A 21,107-nucleotide genomic window follows, 5' to 3' on the forward strand; every position below is an offset into this window, starting at 1 on the left:
CAGCAGGTACTGAGATAATTCACATTTTAATTTTTGTCCTATAGAAAATGGTGGGTTAGTTTGAGGGGCTGCATAGGAATAAAGAGTTGATTAACGCTTAATCATATCGGTCTTAATAGTCACCTGAGCCTTTTAAACAAAACTACCTTTTAATACTGCTACTCACCTAAATGTTTCTGCAAGAAGGCTAATGAAGCTTTGTTGCTAATATCTATAGCTATGTTTGGGTCTATTTCTCCCTTTAATTTGAAAACCTTTCCAACAATGGTACCAGCCAGGAAGGTAAAATCTGGAAAACTCTGATGTACTGATCCCCTATAAACAGAAAAGAGACAGTTTTAAATGAGTTCACAGGAAGGCAGTTTTGCAATAAAAGGTAATGCATGTAAATCAAGTCATTTGCAAAGATAATCATGGATTATATACTTAATTGGGATAGGAGACTTGTATTCCTCTATTGCTACTGCTGCTTCAGGGCTTTTCCATACTCTGTTATTTAGGAATAGCTTTTATTTGTTAAATTCGAAACCTGCCTTAATTGGAATAGCTTTCAAGTGTAGGAAGAACCCTAAGGGTAAATTCTGTGTTGAGGTACATGTCTACATGACCAGCCTTGAAGTCAAGGACTGCAGTTTTGTGTATGAATCTGAGATCCTTAGGGCAGCAATAATCCTCTGCCCCTCACAGTTCTTGCCCAGTTGATTGGGATGTGTTGTCTAGTGGATCCAAATAATCATATTAACTGGATCTGCTCCCCACAGCCTCCAAATGCCCCTTGAAGGACCCTTGAAACTGTTAATAGAGTCACAGATTCCTGGACCAGAAGGGATCATGGGATCATCCAGTCTGACCTCCAGTATAACACAGGCCACAGAACTTCCCCTGCAAAATTCCTAGAGCATATCTTTAGAAAAAACATCCAGTGTTGATTTAAATGCTAGTGATGGAGTATCCATGGCCTGGAGTAAATTGTTCCAGTGGTTAATTACCCTTGTTGAAAATGTATGCCTTATTTCGTCCAAATTTGTCTAGGTTCAACTTTCAGTCACTGGATCATGTTGTACCATTCTCTGCTGGACTGAAGATCCCTTTATCAAATATTTGTTCCACATGTAGATACTTATAGATTGTGATCAAGTTACCTCTTAATTTTTGTTAGGCTAAATAGATTGAGCTCCTTGAGTAGTGGTGGGCAACCTGCGGCCCACGGCTGCATGCAGCCCATCAGGGTAAGCTGATTGTGGGCCGCGAGACATTTCGCAGACGTTGACCATCTGCAGGCATGGCCCCCCTGCAGCTCCTAGTGGCCATGGTTCACCGTTCACGGCCAATGAGAGCTGTGGGGGGCCGTGCCTATGTACGGTCAATGTCCGCAAAATGTCTCGCAGCCCGCAATCAGCTTACCCTGATAGGCTCAAGGACAATGGTGGGCAACCTGTGGCCCATCACTATAAGGCATGTTTTTTCTAATCTAATCAATCTTGTGCTCGTCTCTGAACCTTCTCCAGTTTATCAACACCATAGAATCATAGAATATAAGGGTTGGAAGGGACCCCAGAAGGTCATCTAGTCCAACCCCCTGCTCGAAGCAGGACCAATTCCCAGTTAAATCATCCCAGCCAGGGCTTTGTCAAGCCTGACCTTAAAAACCTCTAAGGAAGGAGATTCTACCACCTCCCTAGGTAATGCATTCCAGTGTTTCACCACCCTCTTAGTGAAAAAGTTTTTCCTAATATCCAACCTAAACCTCCCCCACTGCAACTTGAGACCATTACTCCTCGTTCTGTCATCTGATACCATTGAGAACAGTCTAGAGCCATCCTCTTTGGAACCCCCTTTCAGGTAGTTGAAAGCAGCTATCAAATCCCCCCTCATTCTTCTCTTCTGCAGGCTAAACAATCCCAGCTCCCTCAGCCTCTCCTCATAACTCATGTGTTCCAGACCCCTAATCATTTTTGTTGCCCTTCGCTGGACTCTCTCCAATTTATCCACATCCTTCTTGAAGTGTGGGGCCCAAAACTGGACACAGTACTCCAGATGAGGCCTGTGAGAACACCCTTGTTCTCTGTGTCACTGAAGGAATACACACCCCTTGTGTGGGATTCTTATATTTTTCTCCATCCCATCACCTTCAGGGCCATCTGTGCCAGTGAATGGATCAGGCATTTCTCTTAAGTACTGGCTACAGAGGTGTTCTCTGCTTAGGAGAGGTGAAGGCCTCAAAAAGGACTTTTTTTTTATGGCCTTGGGCAAGTCACATGGCCCAGCTCAAACAGAAGTATTTAAGCACCTAACTTCAATTGAAAGGATTTGTGAGTAGGCCGGGGAAGTGGCTGGGGTATGCAGATCCACGGGTCACAAATTCCACCTGAGTGTTGCACAATGGGCTCCAGTTGCTACTCTAGCCCCCATTCTCACAGCCAGGTTACACAGATGATGGGCACAGCATAAGAACCTGAATACAATAGAACAGATATCTTGCATCTTTGGTTGGAAGTCTGTATTGATTTGGTGCACAAAGCCCTTTGCTTTGACGCCAGACTTCTATATGAAGAGATTTGAAAACAAAAATGCCTTGCATGGTAAATACTTCTGGTGAGGTTGTAATAACTGGCACTGCTAGATTCCCACAGGTAAACCACCAACTCTCCTCAGAAGCCTGTAATTTTCCTCCTGTAGATTTTACAAGCAAAGAATCCAGTCTCTAGAGAAGAAAACAGGACTATAGTGCTGTAATACTTACTTGATAGTGATCATTTTTCTTTCTGTGCCAGTGGAGTAAAGTTTCTTTATCTTTAAAACATTTGAAGCCCACTGGAATTTTTCTGAGTTGATAAACAACAATGGCTGGCGGACCCTGGTATAAACTTCATCATCTAGAGGAAGCATCCATGCATCCAGGGCAATGCCACACCTGCAAAAAAGGAGCTATGCGATCATATCACTGACATAGAATGGTTCATAGGGTGGTCTCAGTATGCTTTGAGTTACAGTGTACATGGATAAATAGGCTATAAGAATTCCTGAAGGGATAGCGTGCTTTCATTGCAGACTGGAAATCCATTTGGTATGGCGGGGAGCAGGCCGATGTTCCACTCAGTCCTGTCCCTGGCCCCGTGAAGCTCTGGCAGAGACGCTTCCACAGGGTACCAAGAAATGAGAAAGCATGTGAGTCTGTTTCAGATGTTCTGGCTCCCCGAAGCTCACAGAAGCAGGGGGTAAGTATGGAAAAAATTGTCCCTAGTAAGCAAAGCCATTTTCTTTACAATTGCTGTAATCATTACAGTTAGTACTAGTTAAATGAGATCTCAGCATAGCCAAGAAAAGCAAAAAGCTTAAATGCAGTTTGATGCCATCCCAAAGCCTGGGACTTGCCTTTGCTTTATGATACTTACTTGAATCTAGCTTCTTTGCTAAGAGCCTCAATGGCTGTAGCAGCACCAAAAGAGTGTCCCATCACAGCTATTCTGTCACTATCAATAGAACCCTGTAAAAGAAATCAAGATGCTGTGAGGAACGTTCCTTTCCCAACTTTTAGTCATTACGGCATATCTATTTTAAAAGCTAGAGACTACTAGAATGGAAATAGAAAGATAGCAGCTATAAAAACACAGCTTCAGGATCACATGAGATGAAACGGTCATACAACTAATATGGTTGGCTGATGTGGGGATCACAGAAAGAGAAAACAGAAGGGCAGTCAGGCTATTATTAAAAGGAGTCTAGATCTCTTCACTCACCTTTAAGAGAGTCCAATCAAAGTTTAAAGATAGTACATTCACTACATGTTTTCCAGAATTAATATCAAGAATGAGGTCAAGAGCTTTGATACACTCCTCTGTTCTCTGCTGCAACTAGACATAGATAAAAAAACAACAATTATCCTTCTGGACAGAAAAAACAAGCTGCCAGGCATTCAGTTAAAACACTTAGAAAAAAAATCTTAGAAACATCTAGGGCTTCAAGTCATTGGGATTACGCTCATGTTCAAAGATAAGCACTTTGCAGAACTGGAGCTTGGATCCATAAATAGAAAAAAATGAAAGGAGCTGTACCAGTTTAAACCAGCAGAGAATTTGGCCCTGAGGACTGAAGTGCCAGTGGCCTTGAGCTTACTCTGCACAAGAGTTAATTTAGCCCCATGAGAGCAACTCCCATGGACTCAGTACTTTTCAGGAGCAGGCTTGTCAGGACTTGGATGAAAGATGTATTTAAAACTTGGCTGGTCCAGATGATCCCTTGTCTCTCTTGTGGGGTTCACCTGAATGAGCTATCGTGTTACAGTTGTTAAGGAAAAGTTAGCACATGTGACTCCATTTTGGTTTGGGGCCCACCATTGTCTAAAAGGAAGCACATCATGCACCAGGAGGAGTGTTCCTTAGACACCGCATCCCTGTGAAAATCCTCCTCGTCTCCAGCCTGCCTTGACTCCCAGTATCTGTTTTTTGTCAGTCTCTAACTCCCTATTTCCTGGCCTTTGATGTGAGGCCTCCCATCCGGATAATAAAAGTTACTGATGCATGGCTTTAGGACCATGCTGTGTAATTAACATACTGGTTTAGCACGAGGAATGCATCAAGCGGGGATAGGTGGTAGATAAGAAAAGGGTTTGTTTTTTGGCTAAGGTTTCCGATGCACGAGGGCAACATGCTTTGCTAAAAAGTATATAACCTTTGTATAATCTGTATTCGGGGTCCCCTCCTGGCTAGCAGGGGGACACCACGCTCGAGCGTAATAAACTTAGTGTCTTTTGGGAACTCTGCAGTTGTGGACTTTGTTTCTGTGCCTCAGCCTAGATTTGAACTGTGCGTGACCTATCAGGTATAATTCGCAGCATTGGTGTGCGTGTCCTACCAGGTATAATTCGCAGCATTGGTGTGCGTGTCCTACCAGGTATAATTCGTAACACAGTACAACTTGCCCTGTCTATACTGGAGCTTTAAAGTGTGTCAATATGCTGTTTGTCTTCATCTAGACAAGCCCTCAGTGGGAACCGATCAGAGAGCCCTTCTTGTGTTGTATACCCGTTACCTAATGAGGGTTGTAGGATGTTTTTGTATTCCTTTTGATTTTTATATTTTACCAATCAAGAAAAATAAGCTCTCTCTTTCTTTGGAACCAGCTTTCTATGTGAGGGTGAAATTCGCCCCACTGCGTATGGCCAGCATGAGGCCTATGTGCCGCTGGAATCGCTATGAATCCCTGAAAGAAACACCTGCTGAGCTCCACCAGAGAGATCATTCCAATAGGCAGTAACTCGGCAGGTTATTCCCAATGTTTCTCTAACTGGCGTGAATTTAGGCTCACAAATAGGATATTGGATGTATATATGAGAGGTCAGTTGTTGCCTCATTGGTGTGCACACTGTCACCAGAGACTCACTAAGGACCTCATCCAAAGCCTATTGAAGTCAATGGAAAGACCTCTGCTGACTTAAGTGGGGATTGGAACACAGGAGAAAAACTGCTGGCATGCTTCTGCGGCCAGCTCCATACTTGGAAGGCTGTGTGGGTATAACTATATGGGTATACGATACCTGTTAAGCACTCCTAGTGTGGGGACAGCTTATGTCAGCAAAGCTGCTCTTTTGCTGGGATGGCTTATTCGAGGCCTCCCTCCGTCCCCCACCTCTGAGCAAAATATACTGCCAAAAGCACAGTTGTGCTGGTATAACCACATCTATGTCAGGCGCTTTTGCCAGCTCAGCTCTGTCAGTCACAAATCATTCCTCATCACACTCCTCAGCAACATAGCTATGCTGGTAAAAGTCTGTAGTGTAGACCTGGCCTGAGGTAGGAAGTCTGATGGGTTAGTGGCCTTGCAAATATGTCAGCTTTAATCTATCCCTTGGCACCTATTGGGTGATAGATTGCATCTTCCTCAGTTTTTAGATCAGCATTCCACAACACGTACCTGTTGGTGGCGTAAAGGAAATTCCTGTTCACCTTGGTTTAGTTTTCTGTAGAAGATCCATTCCTCTTCCGGATTTTCTGTAGCCTCTTCTCGTGCTTCAGAAACAGGATTTTCTTTACAGTAATAAGTAGCAGAAGAGGATTTATCTCTATAATACAGAAAAAAAGTTACTTCTGAAGGCTAGTTCACACTCATGCCAACAGTACTCAACCCACATGGACTTCAGGGCTGAAATTGTGTCTCGAATGAAGTTAATGGGACTAGTGCCACTGATTTCAATGGGGCTAGGATTTCACCCCCTATCAAGAAAGACTGGCTCCTGGCATCAAGAAAATAACTAGAGCAGCATTATAATTGAATGTATATAATAAAGTCTAAATGAAAAGAAAACAGACCTTGTTTTGCCGGAATCTAATATTAAACAGCCACAAATAGTGCATTTAAAAAAAATTACATGGACTACTGCCAGCTCCCCTAGTCAAAGAATTCAAGTAACTTGCTCTTTGTTTAGATTGAGAGTTGAGCTATGGGAGTTACATGGGTTTTGAAGAAAATTAATACTATTTTAGTCTTTTAAAATAAATCCAAGTTATCCTGTACAATAAACACGACATTCTTTTTGCATCTTTTAGACTAAAGACGTTGCTGAGAAAAATGATCTCTTCCAGTCAAATAAATGTTTTTCAAATTTCAGAAGGTCTCAGGTTTTGCACACAGCACCTTGCAAGATCAAATGATAAGCATAGGACTTTGTGAAATAACTGTTCGCCTCTTCTAACCCAAAGAAGCAGATGTACTATACATACCTATGCTCCACAGCAGCAACTATAAAACCCTGAGATGCCATCTCAATGCAGATAGCAGAATATATAGTCCTGAAATCAAAATAATACACTGCTTAAATACACATAGTTTCAATACCTTGCTCCTGAAATAACATATAGGCCATGCTTGTACTACACCTAATTTAATATTGTACATTGTAGATCAATGCCTCCTTTCTTTCTCAAGTTACTAAGGGACTGATTTTTATGTGGAAGTCTGTACAACATTTTCAAAGTCCCACAGGAATAATAATAATTACTAGCTCTGATATGGTGCTTTCATGCATAGAACTCAAAGTGTTTGAGAAAGGAGATGGAGAAACTGAGGCACGGGAGAGGGAAGTGACTTGCCTAAGGTCACCCAGCGGCTCAGCCAGGAATCCCTTTGAGGTCTCCTGAGTCCCAGTCCAGTGCTCTGTCCACTAAGCCATACAGCCTCTCTATCTTTATATCAACACCCATTTTGAAGAGGATTTTTTGAGGAAGAGAAACTAATGATTATATATAATAATACCATGTGCACAATACTTTACATCTTCAAAGTGCTTTACAAACCTTAAATAATTTTTTCTCGCAATACTCCTAAGAAGCAAGTATTTTCAAATAGGGAAACATATAAATAAACCAAAATTGGAGCAGGCCCTCAGTTTTTATAAATTGGCATTGATTTCCATGGAGATATACTACTTTACACCAGCTGAGGATCTGGCCCACTGTTTTTAAAACCAGTTTTAGCTAATGCTGTGATGGATCCAACGCAACTTTACTGGAATAGTGTTCAAAACCATTCTCAAGAACTGTCAACTTCCTGGGCTAAATTCCTCCCTAGCATAAGTCCACTGGGCGCAGTGGAGTTACATTGGAGAGTCACTTGTCCCCATGTGGTCTGAGGCCACAAACTGCAGCATTACCGGAAAGCTCCAAGTCCATGGGAAAAAATAATGAGGGGGTATTTCTCTCCAGGCTTGAAAGCAGCATTCCATTTTGCAGGACATGTCACTGAGCCTAGATAAAAAAGGATATCTGCAGTTAGTGTGGCTTCTCATGTAACCACTTATTTGAGACACGTTCTGATACCCTCCCTTACCTTGAGTAGCTGCTTTACTCCTCAGGTTGTCCCATTGATTTCAATTAGATTTTTGAGTGAGATACACAAGGAGAATAAGAGTAAAGGCCTTAGTTCGTATTCTGCACTAAAAAGCCTGATCCTACAGACACTTATTACCGGGCAAAGGGTGAAATTCCCCCCCATACAGAGAGCCAGCATAAGGCCTATCTCCCACTTAAATTCTGTAGGGGAAGATTTTCAAGGGCACAAAGTCAGTTAGGCATCCAACTCCTACTGACTTTCAATCAGAGCTGGGCACCTAGCCTCCCCTTTGTGCCTTCAAAAAGATTCCCTATAGGGCTTAAGTGATGGCTTTGCTCAAGGATGAATTTTACCCATAGGGCTTACTACTGGGAATATTCCCAGACACCCAAGACAGTGATATTTGGGCACGTGGTGCAGTGAAACATACAGTCACAGTCACCTGAATGTTCCTGCCCCATAGGAAGAGGAGGAGAAACAGTTCTGCAAAGGAAATTCCCTTGAGCTCCTGCAGTATTAACACATTCCTCACATACAGGTGCCATAACTAAACTGACCATAGCACACAATGTCTCACTGGTAAGGCAATTAGAAATAAACTCATCTTACCAACATAGTACTGAAAAACTGTCTCTCCTAACATCCGGTACACGTTGAGGAAGTCGGAAAGTCCGCGATAATATTCCTTCCTGGGGATCCACTTGGTTTCTTCACTACTTGTGCCATTTTGTGAAGGATAATACAGACGAAAGAAGCTTCCCTGTGATTGAATCAGAAAAAGAAATAGATTTTCTCACTGAAGCTGCTAAAGAAGAAAAATATTTTTACCTAAGAGTTTAACATGTTAAAATGATACCACAAGGTGTAAGAGAGAGTCCAACGAGAAAATTAACAATAAAGGCTCAGCTTTGATTGCCACCAAATGTTACTGTATTTTTCATACCTGGGAACCAAACAGACATGATCTCTGGCATCCAGCTAAAGTTAGATAACATTCCCTCCCAGGATACCATTACAGCATTATTTCAAAATGTACAATGCAAACTCTCTATTAACTTTAGAGTATTTGCTGCCTCCATTCTCTTATTTCTCCTTCTTTCCCTATTCTCTTCCTATTTCCTCCTGCATCATATTTCTTCAGACTTCTTCAGAGCCTGCATTTCCCTCAGACTTGTTTCAGGCAATATGTTCCAGCAGATAGGGCACAGACTGAGAGTCAGGAGATCTGACCTTTATACACAGCTTAAGCACTGACTTGCTGTCTGCCCATTACTCCTCTGTGCCTCAGTTTCTCTGTCTAAACTGAGGACAGTGATACTTACCCTCTTTGATAGCTACAGATGAAAGCTGCATAAATACAAAATATTACCATTAATAATTTTCTATAGTGTTCCTTCTTTGTTAAGTGTTTCAGATTATTTTCCCCTCCAAACCAATCTCTTTCAAGATGTTTTCATATCTGCTGTGGTCTCTGTTCCCCTATACATATTTTTATTAGTAGTATTTTCTCTCTCTCAAACTCTTACCACTGTTCTCTCTCCCCTCTCAATTTCCTTCCTTTTGGGTCCTTTCTCTTCTTGTGAACCATGTATGCCATTGGGTATGTTTTTTCAATAGAATGTTTCTTCTGCAAGGACCACAGGGTGGGACTACGTACAAGTAATTTAATCTAATAAAGAAGGTGTCCATCAGATAAAAAGTATGTACAGTTTGTATTCTTGCTCTTTAGGACAAAAGTGACTTTGGAGCACACTATTCAAAATCGCTCTCTTATTATATTGTGTTTTGGTGAATTAACTGTAGGAGTGCATGCAAAATGCCCTAAACAATAGGGCAAGATGGCTGTTAAGAACAATACTTATTTTAAACTGGACTTTTAAAAACAGTGTCAGATTGCCTGAATATTAAGTTTCTGATCTATTACCCAATGCACATGAAGAGCTTAGCTGATGAAACTTCTCTCTATTTACAAATCACACTGTAATGAATGATCATTTTTGACAAAGGCTTATTTAGGAACAGATTGCAAAACCCTGACAGTGATGAGGAGTTACTCACCTGAACAGTCCCTATGGCATTACTCAGGTGAATAACTGGTTACCAGTGTGAGTAAATTTCATAATCTAGACTTTAGAGAATGTTAATAATCCAGATCATTTACCTAATAAAGGCACGAAAGCTAATTTGAAGCAGTTAAACTCTACCATGTGAACTACCCAATCTTTATGTAACGTAGGCACACAATAAATCCTTATACAATTCACAGACAAAAATACCCAAATGATCCCTACTCACCACAATCACTACAAGCAAATTCTACCATACTAGCTTTGCTTGGAGTTTAAAAATGCCATGCCAATGCTACAGGAACTACCAACAACAAAGGGCAAGAGTGTTTTAGTAGAAAAATTGTGAGGCTACTGTATCTGAAAATGCAAATCAGCATTGACTAGGCTGAATGGGCTGCAGGCCCATTAACTGCTTAATACTTTATCTGCATTTTTGGGAACCTGAGAGATATAATTGCTTGGTTCTGTTATGGTTCTATACCAATTCTGAAGGCAGTAATCTTTCTTTTTAAATGGGTACAAATTCCATAATTGTTACTTTTTAACACACAGCAGAAATGCTGTACATCATCCCTCATTTGCCATGCTAGGGGGACTTTTCTGATGGGGACAGCTGCAGTCGTGGGAGACCTTGGTGGTGGGTCTCCATTGGAGCTAAGTTACCAGGAAGGATGGGGGCAGGTGCCAGGAACCCAGAGGTATGAGGGCTCTGGGTGAATGGTCTTGCATATCTCCCAGGATCAGGGGCAGGGCCTCTGGCTCATTCCATGGGGTGGCAAACCACGTTTCTCACCTTCACTACGGCACATGGAACAATCAGGAAGAGTTTTCCTGCCCCATTCCAAAGAATTCTCTATGGTGAGCTGTGAATTCAGTTGGAGTTTGGTGTCTAAATACCTTTGAGGATCTTGGCTAAGGAGCATTGCCTTAACTAGGAAAGCAGGATCAGGCTCTTAAATTGTACTTAGAGATGGGTCCAAGCTACAAAGCTCAGATATAGATAAGGATTCAGTTCTGAACTTCTCCAAAGTTTTGGAGGTTAAATGATGGTGTCTATATCCAGACATTTTTGCCTGCCAACTTCAGTTTATAAAATCTATATCCTAGTATCTGACAAAATTGACTGATTTACAGTATATTCCTGTCATTACAGCCTTACACTTCTCGCGATACCTGTGCCACAGTAGCCATCCTCTGTCAGAATTAATTCATATGAAACATTTTGTTCACAAAAAGTAAAATGCCTAGAGGCTTTATCCTGCCCCTCTGCCTGGGTGAATTTCCACCTATCAGAACCAGAGGAACTTTTCATTTAATTAATACCTAGTAGTATGACGAAGGCTGCAATGTTGGACTTGTGACTTATGTCAAAATAAAGTAGGGAGTGACAGGAAGGTTTTGGCTATCATACCTGAATCGTGTGATCAGTCATCAGGTCCGTGCAGCCAACAGTGTAAGGCCCCTTCCCCTCGGGGATTCTATAAAACTTTGCAGAGCTCATGCTCCCCAGTTCCTTCTGTGCATTAACAGACAAGCCTGGGGGGGAAAAGTAGAACATGAGACTCATACCTGCTGAAAAGGACATAAGGACATTAAAGATTCAGGACTTTGAGATTCAGGGCTGAGCTGACATTCAGGGTGATGAGAAATAGGCACAGGATTCATAGATTTTAAAGCCAGAAAGGGCCATTATGATCTCCTGTGTACCACAGGCCATAGAATTTCACCTGGGCAAGCCACAGACAGCTGGGTGGGAATGATGAGGGGCGGAGATGAGAGCCGGGGCAGGGGTTACCAGAGTGATGTGGGGACTAGGAAGCTGGCAGAAACCTGGGATTGCTGGGGGGATGAGCAGTGATATTCGGCCAGGAGCAATGTTTGATGGGGCAGGGTTAGGAGATCCTGGAGCAGCCTGCATGGAGGAGCTTGGTTCAGCCGCCCCCATTCTACCACTGTTACCTTAAAGCCGCCCCACACTCTGCCTTGTCTGCATTAATCTTCTCCACCCTGCCCTGTCCCCTTTCAGCTCCTGCTTCATTCTGATCCCCATGCTTCCCCCAACCTTTCAACCCGACACCCATCCTGTCCTCGGCCTATCCCCTGAGACTGTCCCCCTCCTTCTCCGAGCTGGCTTCCCACTTGTCTCCTCCCCCAGCCACTCCTCCTCCTCCTGACTCCTGGCTCCCTTGCCAACTGGAACCACCTCCTCCTTCCAGCAGCTCCATAATGGTTTGCATCCTGCAGGGGAGCAGCAAAAGCAGGGGAGATGGAGTTTGGGGGTCCGCAATTCTTTCACCATAGCTGTCCCTGGTGGCCAGGAGGAGAAACTCCAGCAGAATCCTTGCAGACCGGCTTGATGTGTGACTTGCAAACAGGACTGCTGATCTGCATGACCGGTCTTCTGAATGTGTGCATGTCTCATGTGATATCAGACACTCTACAGCCCAGCCTTCAGCAAAGCCCTGAGGGAGGCGAGTGGTGGTAACATAGCCAACTCTTCCTCTAGATCAATCTTTCTAAGGTGCATAATAATTAGTTGACACAGATAGCACCAGTAGGTACAGTCAGTAGCATTTATAACTCACATTGGGATCCACTGGAAAAATTACTTTGAATGATATCCATTACACTACCAGGGCCAGCCTATTGCTTTTCACCACTGATCTGGCAGAAGTTTCATAGTCACATAAAAATACATGAAATATTAAATAAAAACAGACCAATTACCTTATTCTAATTCACAGGCAGAGAATATGTGCATACTATAAAACCCCATGGAAATACATGCCTGTGGTCAGTGGCTGCTTTGCAAACCTCAGCATTTTGTCTGCTATTAAAAGGCTCAAAGGCTAATTGGCCTAGGATTAGGAGATTTTCCTCCTTCATATTGGAGGACTGCATGTCTCATTTGTGTGAAATTGGATGAATGAAGAGACAGCACAAAGTAAGCCTGATTTTCAAAACTGTGAAGTGCCCACAATTTCCCAGTAAGTAGCTCTGAGTGCTCAGCACTCTGAAAATCACTCTCAAAGCTTACACATGCCTGTGACCAGTACTCTGGAATGCTTGATAATGGCTTACCCAGCTGAGAAAACGGAACTGTATCAGTGTTTCAGATCACGTTCAGAACTGATGGATATTTCAGGATCAAGAAGAATGTTAAATGTATCTATAGTTATTGTAAGGATGGGCTAATTTTTGTGTGTGATAACAATAAAATAATAATACTTTGCAGTTCTATGATGACCTCCATCTAGGGTCTCAAAGTGCTTTACAAACAGTAATGAACTGAGGTTTAGACCATCCTTACTGGGCCAGATTCTCTATTGCCTTGGCCCTTGTGTAGTCATTTACATTATGTAAAGGGAGAAACAGCAGGGTTAAAATGCTAGCGGTCTCTTTGCATAGGTGTAGATGACTCCATAAAATGCAAGGCAATAAAGAATCATCTCCATTTCACATGTGGGGAAACTGAGGCACAGAACAGTTAAGTGACCTGTCCAAGGTTACACAAATAGTCTATGCTAGAGATGGGACTACAGATGAGATCTTCTATCTCCCAGTCCTGTGTTATCGCCACAAGATCATTATTCTTCATAAAATAATGTCCCATTAAATACCCAAAGGCACTAATAGGCCCCAATTCTGCAGATGCTGCTTGCATGAAACTTCATGCATGGAGGAGTTACTGATTGGGGTGCATAGTGAACTGGTAGTCTGCACATAAATTAAGAGCTTTGAGGTAACAAGTGCAAAATCACATTTCTCCCCCTTTTTTTGTTTTTTGTTAGTCTCCTACAAATTAATAATAGCTGCAACACTGAAGGATACATTTCTTACCTGCAAATTTAATTTCTCCCAATTTCCCTATGCTAGTCCAGAGCAACCAGTAACGGAAACGGAAAAGTAAATGAAACTTTGAAGACTGCATCTTCTATTCGTGCACTTCTATTCACGAACGTCTTTCAGCTTCATAATCTTTGTCAAAGCAAATAATTTAAAACCATATAAGCAACAAATATTCAAAAGCAATGTAGTTTTTGTTTTCCTTTTAAGGGTGGCATCTGGATTAGCAGAAGATTGGGAGCCTTGCTCAGTCTCCTTGGCCATTCAATCCTTGCTGAGTCTACCAAGAGAGCCAATTGTGGGGGCTGTTTTTTTGTGATGTTCATTCCTGCTTCACTACAACCTGGACTAAGATCATCAGCGCTTTTCACACAGCACCCCTACCACAGAGCCATCATATCATAATTACATTGACTGGTCATTACAGCCCACATTCTGTGCTGTGCCTTACGGGAGCCCATAGAGGTGAGGTAAAGGCAACTGTACGCCCCTTTCATGCCTCCTGGATTCTGGGATAAGTTTGGGCCCAATCAGTCTAGAGCATAATTTAGAGCAGTTCCTGGGCAGGTTTTTACAGCAGCTTCCCAAGGCCCCCTGTTGGTAGGCTTGGCAGAATTCAGCTTTTATTTTTTTATAATTTCAACAGATAATATCAATGTTTATCAGAACATAAGACTGACCACACTGAATCAGACCAATGGTCCATCTAGCCCAGTATCCCATCTTCTGACAGTGGCCAATGCCAGGTGCTTCACAGGAATGAACGGAACAGGTACTCATCAACTGATCCACCCCCTGTTGCCCATTCCCAGCTTCTGGCAAACAAAGGCTAGGGACACCATCATAAATTCTTAAATATTTTAAAGAATATTTAATTTTCATTGATTTAAATCTTCACAGTTGTGCAAAATGATGGGTTCTAAGTTTTTTTATTTTAATCTGTTTAAATTTTCATAGCTGTGAGACATTATGGATGGGGGTCCAGACAATAATTATTGAATGACAGCAGATGTTCAGATTCAAAAAGTTAAAGCTTTATAATCTTTAAAACACCAATAGTCAATGTCACATGTAAAAACATACAATGTAAATATCATTAAATCAAACACTAATAAGTTCTCAAGCAGCATTTTTCTTACTTTGCCTATCTGGAAATTTTGGTTATTATTAGTGGAAATATCTTTTTGTTTCTGTGTGTGTGATGAAATCGATGTTTACCAATAAAAATCTAATCCTTCCAAGCCCAGAACAGCTGGAGCAGAGAATACCCCAGCCACACACTTTTCCTCCCACAGCACCGCTCTTCTGGGCCCTATACCACCCCCAGAGCCCCTACAATCACAGCTGCAAGAGGGAAAAGCCTGTTTTGCTGTCCCTTCACCTCTTTGAGAATCCCCCTGTGCCGGGGGAATCTAGCTGTTTTCTAGACCTTGTGGTCATGTCCACACTGCAACTAAAAATCCACGGCACTAAGTCTCAGAGCCCACGTCAGCTGACTTGAGCTTGCGTGGCTTGGGCTACAAGGTTGAAAAATTGCAGCATAGACATTCAAAGTCAGGCTGGAACCTGGGCTCTGAGATCCTCCCCCTCACAGAATCTCAGAACTCAGGCTCCAGCCCAAGCCCAAACTTCTACACTGCAATTTTATAGCCCCGCAGCCTGAGCCCTGTGAGCCTGAATCAGCTAGCCTGGACCAACTGCGGCCATGCCACGTCTTTTATTGCAGTGTAGGCATATCCTTAGGGTACAGCTTCACAATAGTGTGTCTCAGAGCCTGGGGGAGGTTAAAAATTGTGGTGACAAAGTTCAGGCTCAGGCTGGAACCCAGGCTCTGAACCTCTGCGAGGGGGAGGAAGGATCCTGAAGCCCTGACTTCACTCCATCAACAGCTATATTTAGTTTCGCAAGCTCCAGTCAGTTGACCTGGGCTCTGAGACTCACTGTCACAGGGTGGGAGGGGTTTCTGTGTAGATGAACCCTTTTGTGTGTAAGGAGTGATGTAAAGAGACTGCAGAGCTGCTGAGAATCAGGGCCATAATCTGAATCTGAAGTGACTGAATCCTCATCTACACTGGAAAATTAGAGTGGTAGCCAAGTAGAGTTCTAGCCCACGAAAGCTTATGCCCAAATACATTTGTTAGTCTCTAAGATGCCACAAGGACTCCATATTGTTTTCGCTGATACAGACTAGAAAATTAGTTCAGCATAACTACGCTGCCCAGCCATGTGAAAAATCCACACCCCTGAGCAGTGTAGTTAAGCTGACCTGAGTCCCTGTGTTGATAGCACTAGGTCAATTGAAGAATTCTTCCATCCACCTAACTACCGCCGCCCAGGAAGGTGGATTACCTACGTCGATGGGAGAATCTCTCCCATCAGCATAGATAGTGTTTACCTTGAAGCACTACATGAGCACAACTGTGCTGTGTAGTGTTTTAAGTGTAGAGAAGCCCTTATTTTCCAGTTAGCTTGCAGCCACAGCCTATAAATGATTGTGATTTTATGCCCAAAATGACAATGAAAGAAAATACTGTTAAGTGATAAAGACACAAGTTAAGGAGTCAGGGCACCTGGGTTCTCTTCCTAGCTCTGCAACAGACTTGCTATGCAACCGTGGGCAAGTGACTAGGGCTCAGGTCTGCAAAGGTTTATAAGAACCTAAATACTCTGAGGATCTGAGCGTAAGACCCCAGTTCAGCAAGATATTTAAATATGTTTCTAACTTCAAGCACCATTGACTTTGATGGGACTACTCAGAACTGAAAGTTAAATATGTGCTTACTAAAGTACCCTGCTGAATTGGGTCCTTAATCTCTCCAGTCTCAGGTTGAATCTACGCTAGAAAATTAGGTCCGCATAGCTACGTTAATTGGGAGTGTGAAAAATCCACTCCCCTGAGTAGTGTAGTTAAACCGACCTAAATCCCCATGCAGACAGCACTAGGTCAATGGAACAATTCTTGGGGAGGTGGACTATCTACACCAATGGGTGAGCCCCTCCTGTCGGCATAGGTAGTGTCTACACTGAAAGGCTACAGCAGTGCAGCTGTGCCAATGTAGCGTTTTAAGAACAGACAAGCCCTCAGTCCCCTGCCTGAAAAATGGGAAGAATACTTCCCTAGCTCACAGGGGTGTGTGAGGCTTTGTTCATTATTTGTAAGGTTGTGTAAGAGCCTTGTATGAAAAGCATGACAGCAGCGCAAAGTCTGTTCTCTCAGAGACACTGAGACACTTTAAACTGTTACACTTAAGACTCAGCAAAGAGGCTACTTGAGTCACAAAAGACATGCATACCCCTAAACAGAAAAGGAAGCAGGGTAGCAAAGAATAAAGCAGGACAGGCTGATTGCAATATTCAAGAAGTTATTCGTGCCAAACAAATATCATTCGGAAAACTGAAACCCAACCCTAGGGAAGACACTTGTATTTTGAATCTCTTAAATTTTCCTGGTTAAGAAATGCTTTTCTCTGCTTGAATTCTGTCCAATGTTTCTAGATACCGCACTAGCTGAACGGCGGGTCCCGTAACTTGCGGGGACCTTGCAAAACACCCCACGCTCTTTTCACCCTGCTGTCAGGGTGGCGGGGTTGCCTTTTGCCTTCAACACGCAACTGTCTGAACTGGGGCGGCTCCAGAAACACTGTCCCTGCGCTGCCAAAGGGCTCCGGAGATCCGCCCGAGAGGCTGAGAGAGTAAGCACGGCGCGGGCCCGCAGACACGGGCAGCGCCGCCGCCGGAGACCACGCGCACCCGCCAGCCCCTGGCTCCCCGCCCCTCTGTGCCGCACCGCGCCCCGCTGCCCGCCCCGCCCATCAAAATATGTGACGGGTGGGCGGCCCCTCCTTCTGGCCAATGAGAGCGAAGGGCAGCGGGCTTCCGCTCCCAGCGCCGCGAGCCGGCAGTTCCGGTTTCCCCCCGCCCGGGGCTGTGACTGCGCCGGGGTCCCGCTCCTGCTCGCACGTGACAGGCAGCTCCCGCGCGCCGGCCTCCCCCCTCCCGCGCCCGGCTCCCCGCGGCCCCGCACCGCGCGGCAGGATGGTGCGGAAGCTGAAGTTCCACGAGCAGAAGCTGCTGAAGCGGCTGGACCTGGTGAGCTGGGAAGCGGCCTCGGGGAACCTGGCCGAGCTGCGGGTGCTGCGGCGCTACCGCCTGCAGCGCCGCGAGGACTACACCCGCTACAACCAGCTCAGCCGGGCCGTGCGGGAGCTGGCGCGCCGCATCCGCGACCTGGGCGAGGCCGACGCCGCCTTCCGGGCCCGCTGCACCGCCGCGCTGCTGCAGAAGCTCTACGGGCTGGGGCTGGTGAGCTCCAAGCACTCGCTGGAGCAGTGCGAGCGGGTCTCGGCCAGCGCCTTCTGCCGCCGCCGCCTGCCCTGCCTGCTGCTGCGGCTCCGCATGGCCCAGAAGCTGCGCGACGCCATCACCTTCATCGAGCAGGGACACGTGCGGGTGGGGCCCGAGGTGGTGACCGACCCCGCCTGCCTGGTGAGCCGCGCCATGGAGGATTTCATCACCTGGACCGATTCCTCCCGCATCCGCCAACACGTGCTGAACTACAACCAGGAGAGGGATGACTTCGACCTGGCCTGTTAGGAGAGCAGGGGCCCTGCTGGCTAATACGCTTCACCAGCCTGGGAAGAGACTCTGGACCCAGATATGCTGCTCCTCCATGCCACTGGGAGTGGGGCTTGACCTGCATGTGCTGCCCTGGCCCAGTTGTTCTGTGTACCACCTCCCCCTGCAAAGGGATTCCTGGCTCAGATGGGCCTTGTCTGATACTACCCACCTCCTCTGTGAAGAGATTCATAGCCCATATGGGCTGAGCCCCAGTACCACCCACCTCCTCTGCAAAGGGGCTATTGGCTCAGTTGTGCCACCATGCCTGCTTCCTGCCACCTCCCTGTGAAGGGACTCCTGGCTCAGATGGGCTGAGCCCAATACCACCCACTTCCTGTAGGAAGGGACTTCTGGCCAGATGGGCTACTAAGCTCTCTGCAAGCCTCTGTCTCCTCTGTGACATTGTACCCTCCTGCTGCAAAGACCATTAGCAAAACAGGCAGAACGGTGTTGTTCTGTTGTCACCATCAGAGGGCCATCTAGAAGGAACTAATGAACAAATGCTCTCCTAGCCAGGAAAACAATGTAGAGGGCAACTGAAGATTTAAATTTTGTTGCTCAAATGTGGTGTTGGAAGAGATACAGGTTTTATACTTTTGCCTTGTCAAGGGGCTTGTCTCTCACAATAGTCACTCTTTCAAAAATAAATCAATAGGGATAGTTCTGTTTTCAGAATTCAACTTCGCTAGTTATGCTAACATTGTAATCAGCAGCAATACCTAACATAGTCCTCATGACTTTCTCACTTTTAATAAAGCTGAAATTACTTTTCTTAGAGCATTCATTTGATTTCTTTAAAGCAAGACCTGAGCTGTCTTTCCCTGTAGTATTTGTTTTCTCCTGCCCTAAAGTAATAAAATTGAATGTTTTTGTTTCAGTTTTGAACTGGAACAGGCATTTAACCAATAATTTAAACCAAACTACATTTTAAATGGTTCATTATTAATTTTTTCTGTGGATTTTCAGGCACATGGCTAGGTATATTCTGTCTTCATCATGGTCACAAGTATATTTCCTGTTGTCTTTATTGTTGATGTTTTGCTGCATAGTGTCTATTACATCTTGTGGATTTATTGTTTATGGTAGTGCTACTTATGTGCTAGGCATTTTGCCCTAAGGAGCTCAGAAAGTTAAATCCTCTCTTTAGAGGGGTGAAGGCCTTTTCTATACTGAAGAGTTTTGCTGGTATAGCTGTGTCGCTTAGTGTGGAGAAAAAAAATCGGACATAACTATGCAGTCAAACAAGGGCTTTTGCTGGTATAGCTTATTTTGTTTGGGGACTGGTAGGAACTGACCTTGTTACTAGGAAGTAGAAATAAATCAGCAGATCTTTTCTAGTGTGGATAAGGCCTTAAACTGAATAACGTGCATGCTTGTGACCTAAAGCACTTACATGTCCATTACCGTAGTGTCTGGGTATCTTTATTTATCCTCAGCTCTGCAGCAAGGTGGGAGAAGTATGAGCATACGCATTTTACGGAAGGGAAACTGAGGCACAGAAGGACTAAGGGTCTTTCCTATCTTCACAAAAGAAGTCTGTTACAGAGCAGGGAATTAGACCCAGGAGGCCTGAGTTCTAGGCTAGTGCTTCAGAACTGCCCCATGCCGCCTCTCACATATTCATTATCACTTGCAATACAAGTTTCACACATGGATCATGTGATTAGAGTGGAATACTGGCAACACAGTGCTATCGCTGTTGTGGAACTTGAGTTGCAGTTCTTCAATACTGGTATGGTTGGAAAGTTGAGTTTAGGCTTAGCTCCCTGCTGATAGGGGTTAATGCATCAGTAGATGGTGAGGGAATCCAGCTGAACAAAAGCGTACTTTAAAAGTAGGTGGCAGAGTGAACTCCGCTCCCACTTTACCAAGTTGAAATGTAGTGAATTTCAAACTGAGTTAAAAGTATCTTCACTTTGCTCTCCCTGACAATTTTTGTGGCTTATAACCTTAAATAGCTTAAAGACTAAAGGAAATCATAAAGTTGTCTTCAGTACATGTTGTTAAATCCACAACTTGAAACTGACAAGGGAAATATATTTTCCTTTTATCTTATCAAACTGTAGCAGAGGTAGGTGCTACTGTGTATTTTTTGTTTGTTTTTGTTTTTAAAGCTGCTGTCCCTTTAATGATAAAAGGGGAAGATATTAAATGAGAAATACTATATATATTTTAGTAGCATGGATGTAACTATATTTTTCTGCCAACCAGGGTGTAAGTCATTCATAATTTTGAGAAAATATCTTATCTAGGATGATACTAATGCCTATTTTTAAAAGAATAAAACCAAAGCAAACTGAGAAGTGCTTTGAAAATCTTAAACCTAACCATGTGAAAAAGAGGTGAGTGGGTAGTTACCCAGGAAAACTTTGGGTCACTAATACTTTATGCCATGAAGGAATTTTAAACTTTTCCTCTACTGAAGTAGCTATTCTTCCGTGATACTGGTGGCATGGAGTTTGAGGAAAAGGAGCAAAGCATGTAAAGCAATGCATAAATAGCAAGGTTGTGATCTGTCTTTTGCCTACCATGCAGGCAAGGAGACAGTGTATGGCAGTGGAACTAATGGTATGACCTCCTTATCTCTGGTCAGCACTAACATGCTAAAATGCTGGAAGTTTTCATGGCTGTGTGGTGCCAGGACTCTGACAAAGAGGAAAATCTCTCCTAGTTTTGCTGTTTTAACCCTTTGAAAATTAGCTGCTCTCCGTACGTCACACAGGGTCTAGCTAACAAATGTCCTGGGTT

The 21,107-nt window shown here is 44.0% G+C and overlaps 2 protein-coding genes across 4 annotated transcripts in view; one reads left to right on the forward strand and one right to left on the reverse strand.

Annotated features, from left to right (window-relative positions):
• Positions 1 to 21,107, reverse strand: part of PLA2G7 (phospholipase A2 group VII) — a 42,875-nt gene that overhangs the window by 1,233 nt on the left and 20,535 nt on the right. For 2 of the 3 annotated variants that reach the window (XM_048845679.2, XM_075126375.1), the window contains exons 2-10: positions 11,308 to 11,432; positions 8,437 to 8,587; positions 7,649 to 7,742; positions 6,720 to 6,788; positions 5,914 to 6,061; positions 3,741 to 3,854; positions 3,396 to 3,487; positions 2,744 to 2,914; positions 167 to 315 (exon numbers count right to left, since the gene is read on the reverse strand). In XM_048845679.2, coding sequence (XP_048701636.2) covers positions 167 to 315; positions 2,744 to 2,914; positions 3,396 to 3,487; positions 3,741 to 3,854; positions 5,914 to 6,061; positions 6,720 to 6,788; positions 7,649 to 7,742; positions 8,437 to 8,587; positions 11,308 to 11,397 — 1,078 coding nt within the window. In that variant the 5' untranslated portion in view covers positions 11,398 to 11,432. Of the gene's footprint in view, positions 1 to 166; positions 316 to 2,743; positions 2,915 to 3,395; positions 3,488 to 3,740; positions 3,855 to 5,913; positions 6,062 to 6,719; positions 6,789 to 7,648; positions 7,743 to 8,436; positions 8,588 to 11,307; positions 11,433 to 13,736; positions 13,875 to 21,107 lie in introns of all 3 variants that reach the window. The other variant, XM_048845678.2, reaches the window with a different exon arrangement.
• On the forward strand, positions 17,625 to 19,130 carry IMP3 (IMP U3 small nucleolar ribonucleoprotein 3). Its single transcript, XM_048845680.2, has one exon. The coding sequence runs from the start codon at positions 17,778 to 17,780 to the stop codon at positions 18,333 to 18,335; it is 558 nt and encodes a 185-aa protein (XP_048701637.2). The 5' UTR covers positions 17,625 to 17,777; the 3' UTR covers positions 18,336 to 19,130.

The sequence above is a fragment of the Caretta caretta genome, chromosome 3 (genome assembly GCF_965140235.1).
Source record: "Caretta caretta isolate rCarCar2 chromosome 3, rCarCar1.hap1, whole genome shotgun sequence".
Lineage (NCBI taxonomy): Eukaryota > Metazoa > Chordata > Testudines > Cheloniidae > Caretta > Caretta caretta.

Excerpts from the sequence above, each read along its gene's own strand:
- IMP3 (XM_048845680.2), top strand. The coding sequence starts at position 17,778 with ATGGTGCGGAAGCTGAAGTTCCACGAGCAGAAGCTGCTGAAGCGGCTG.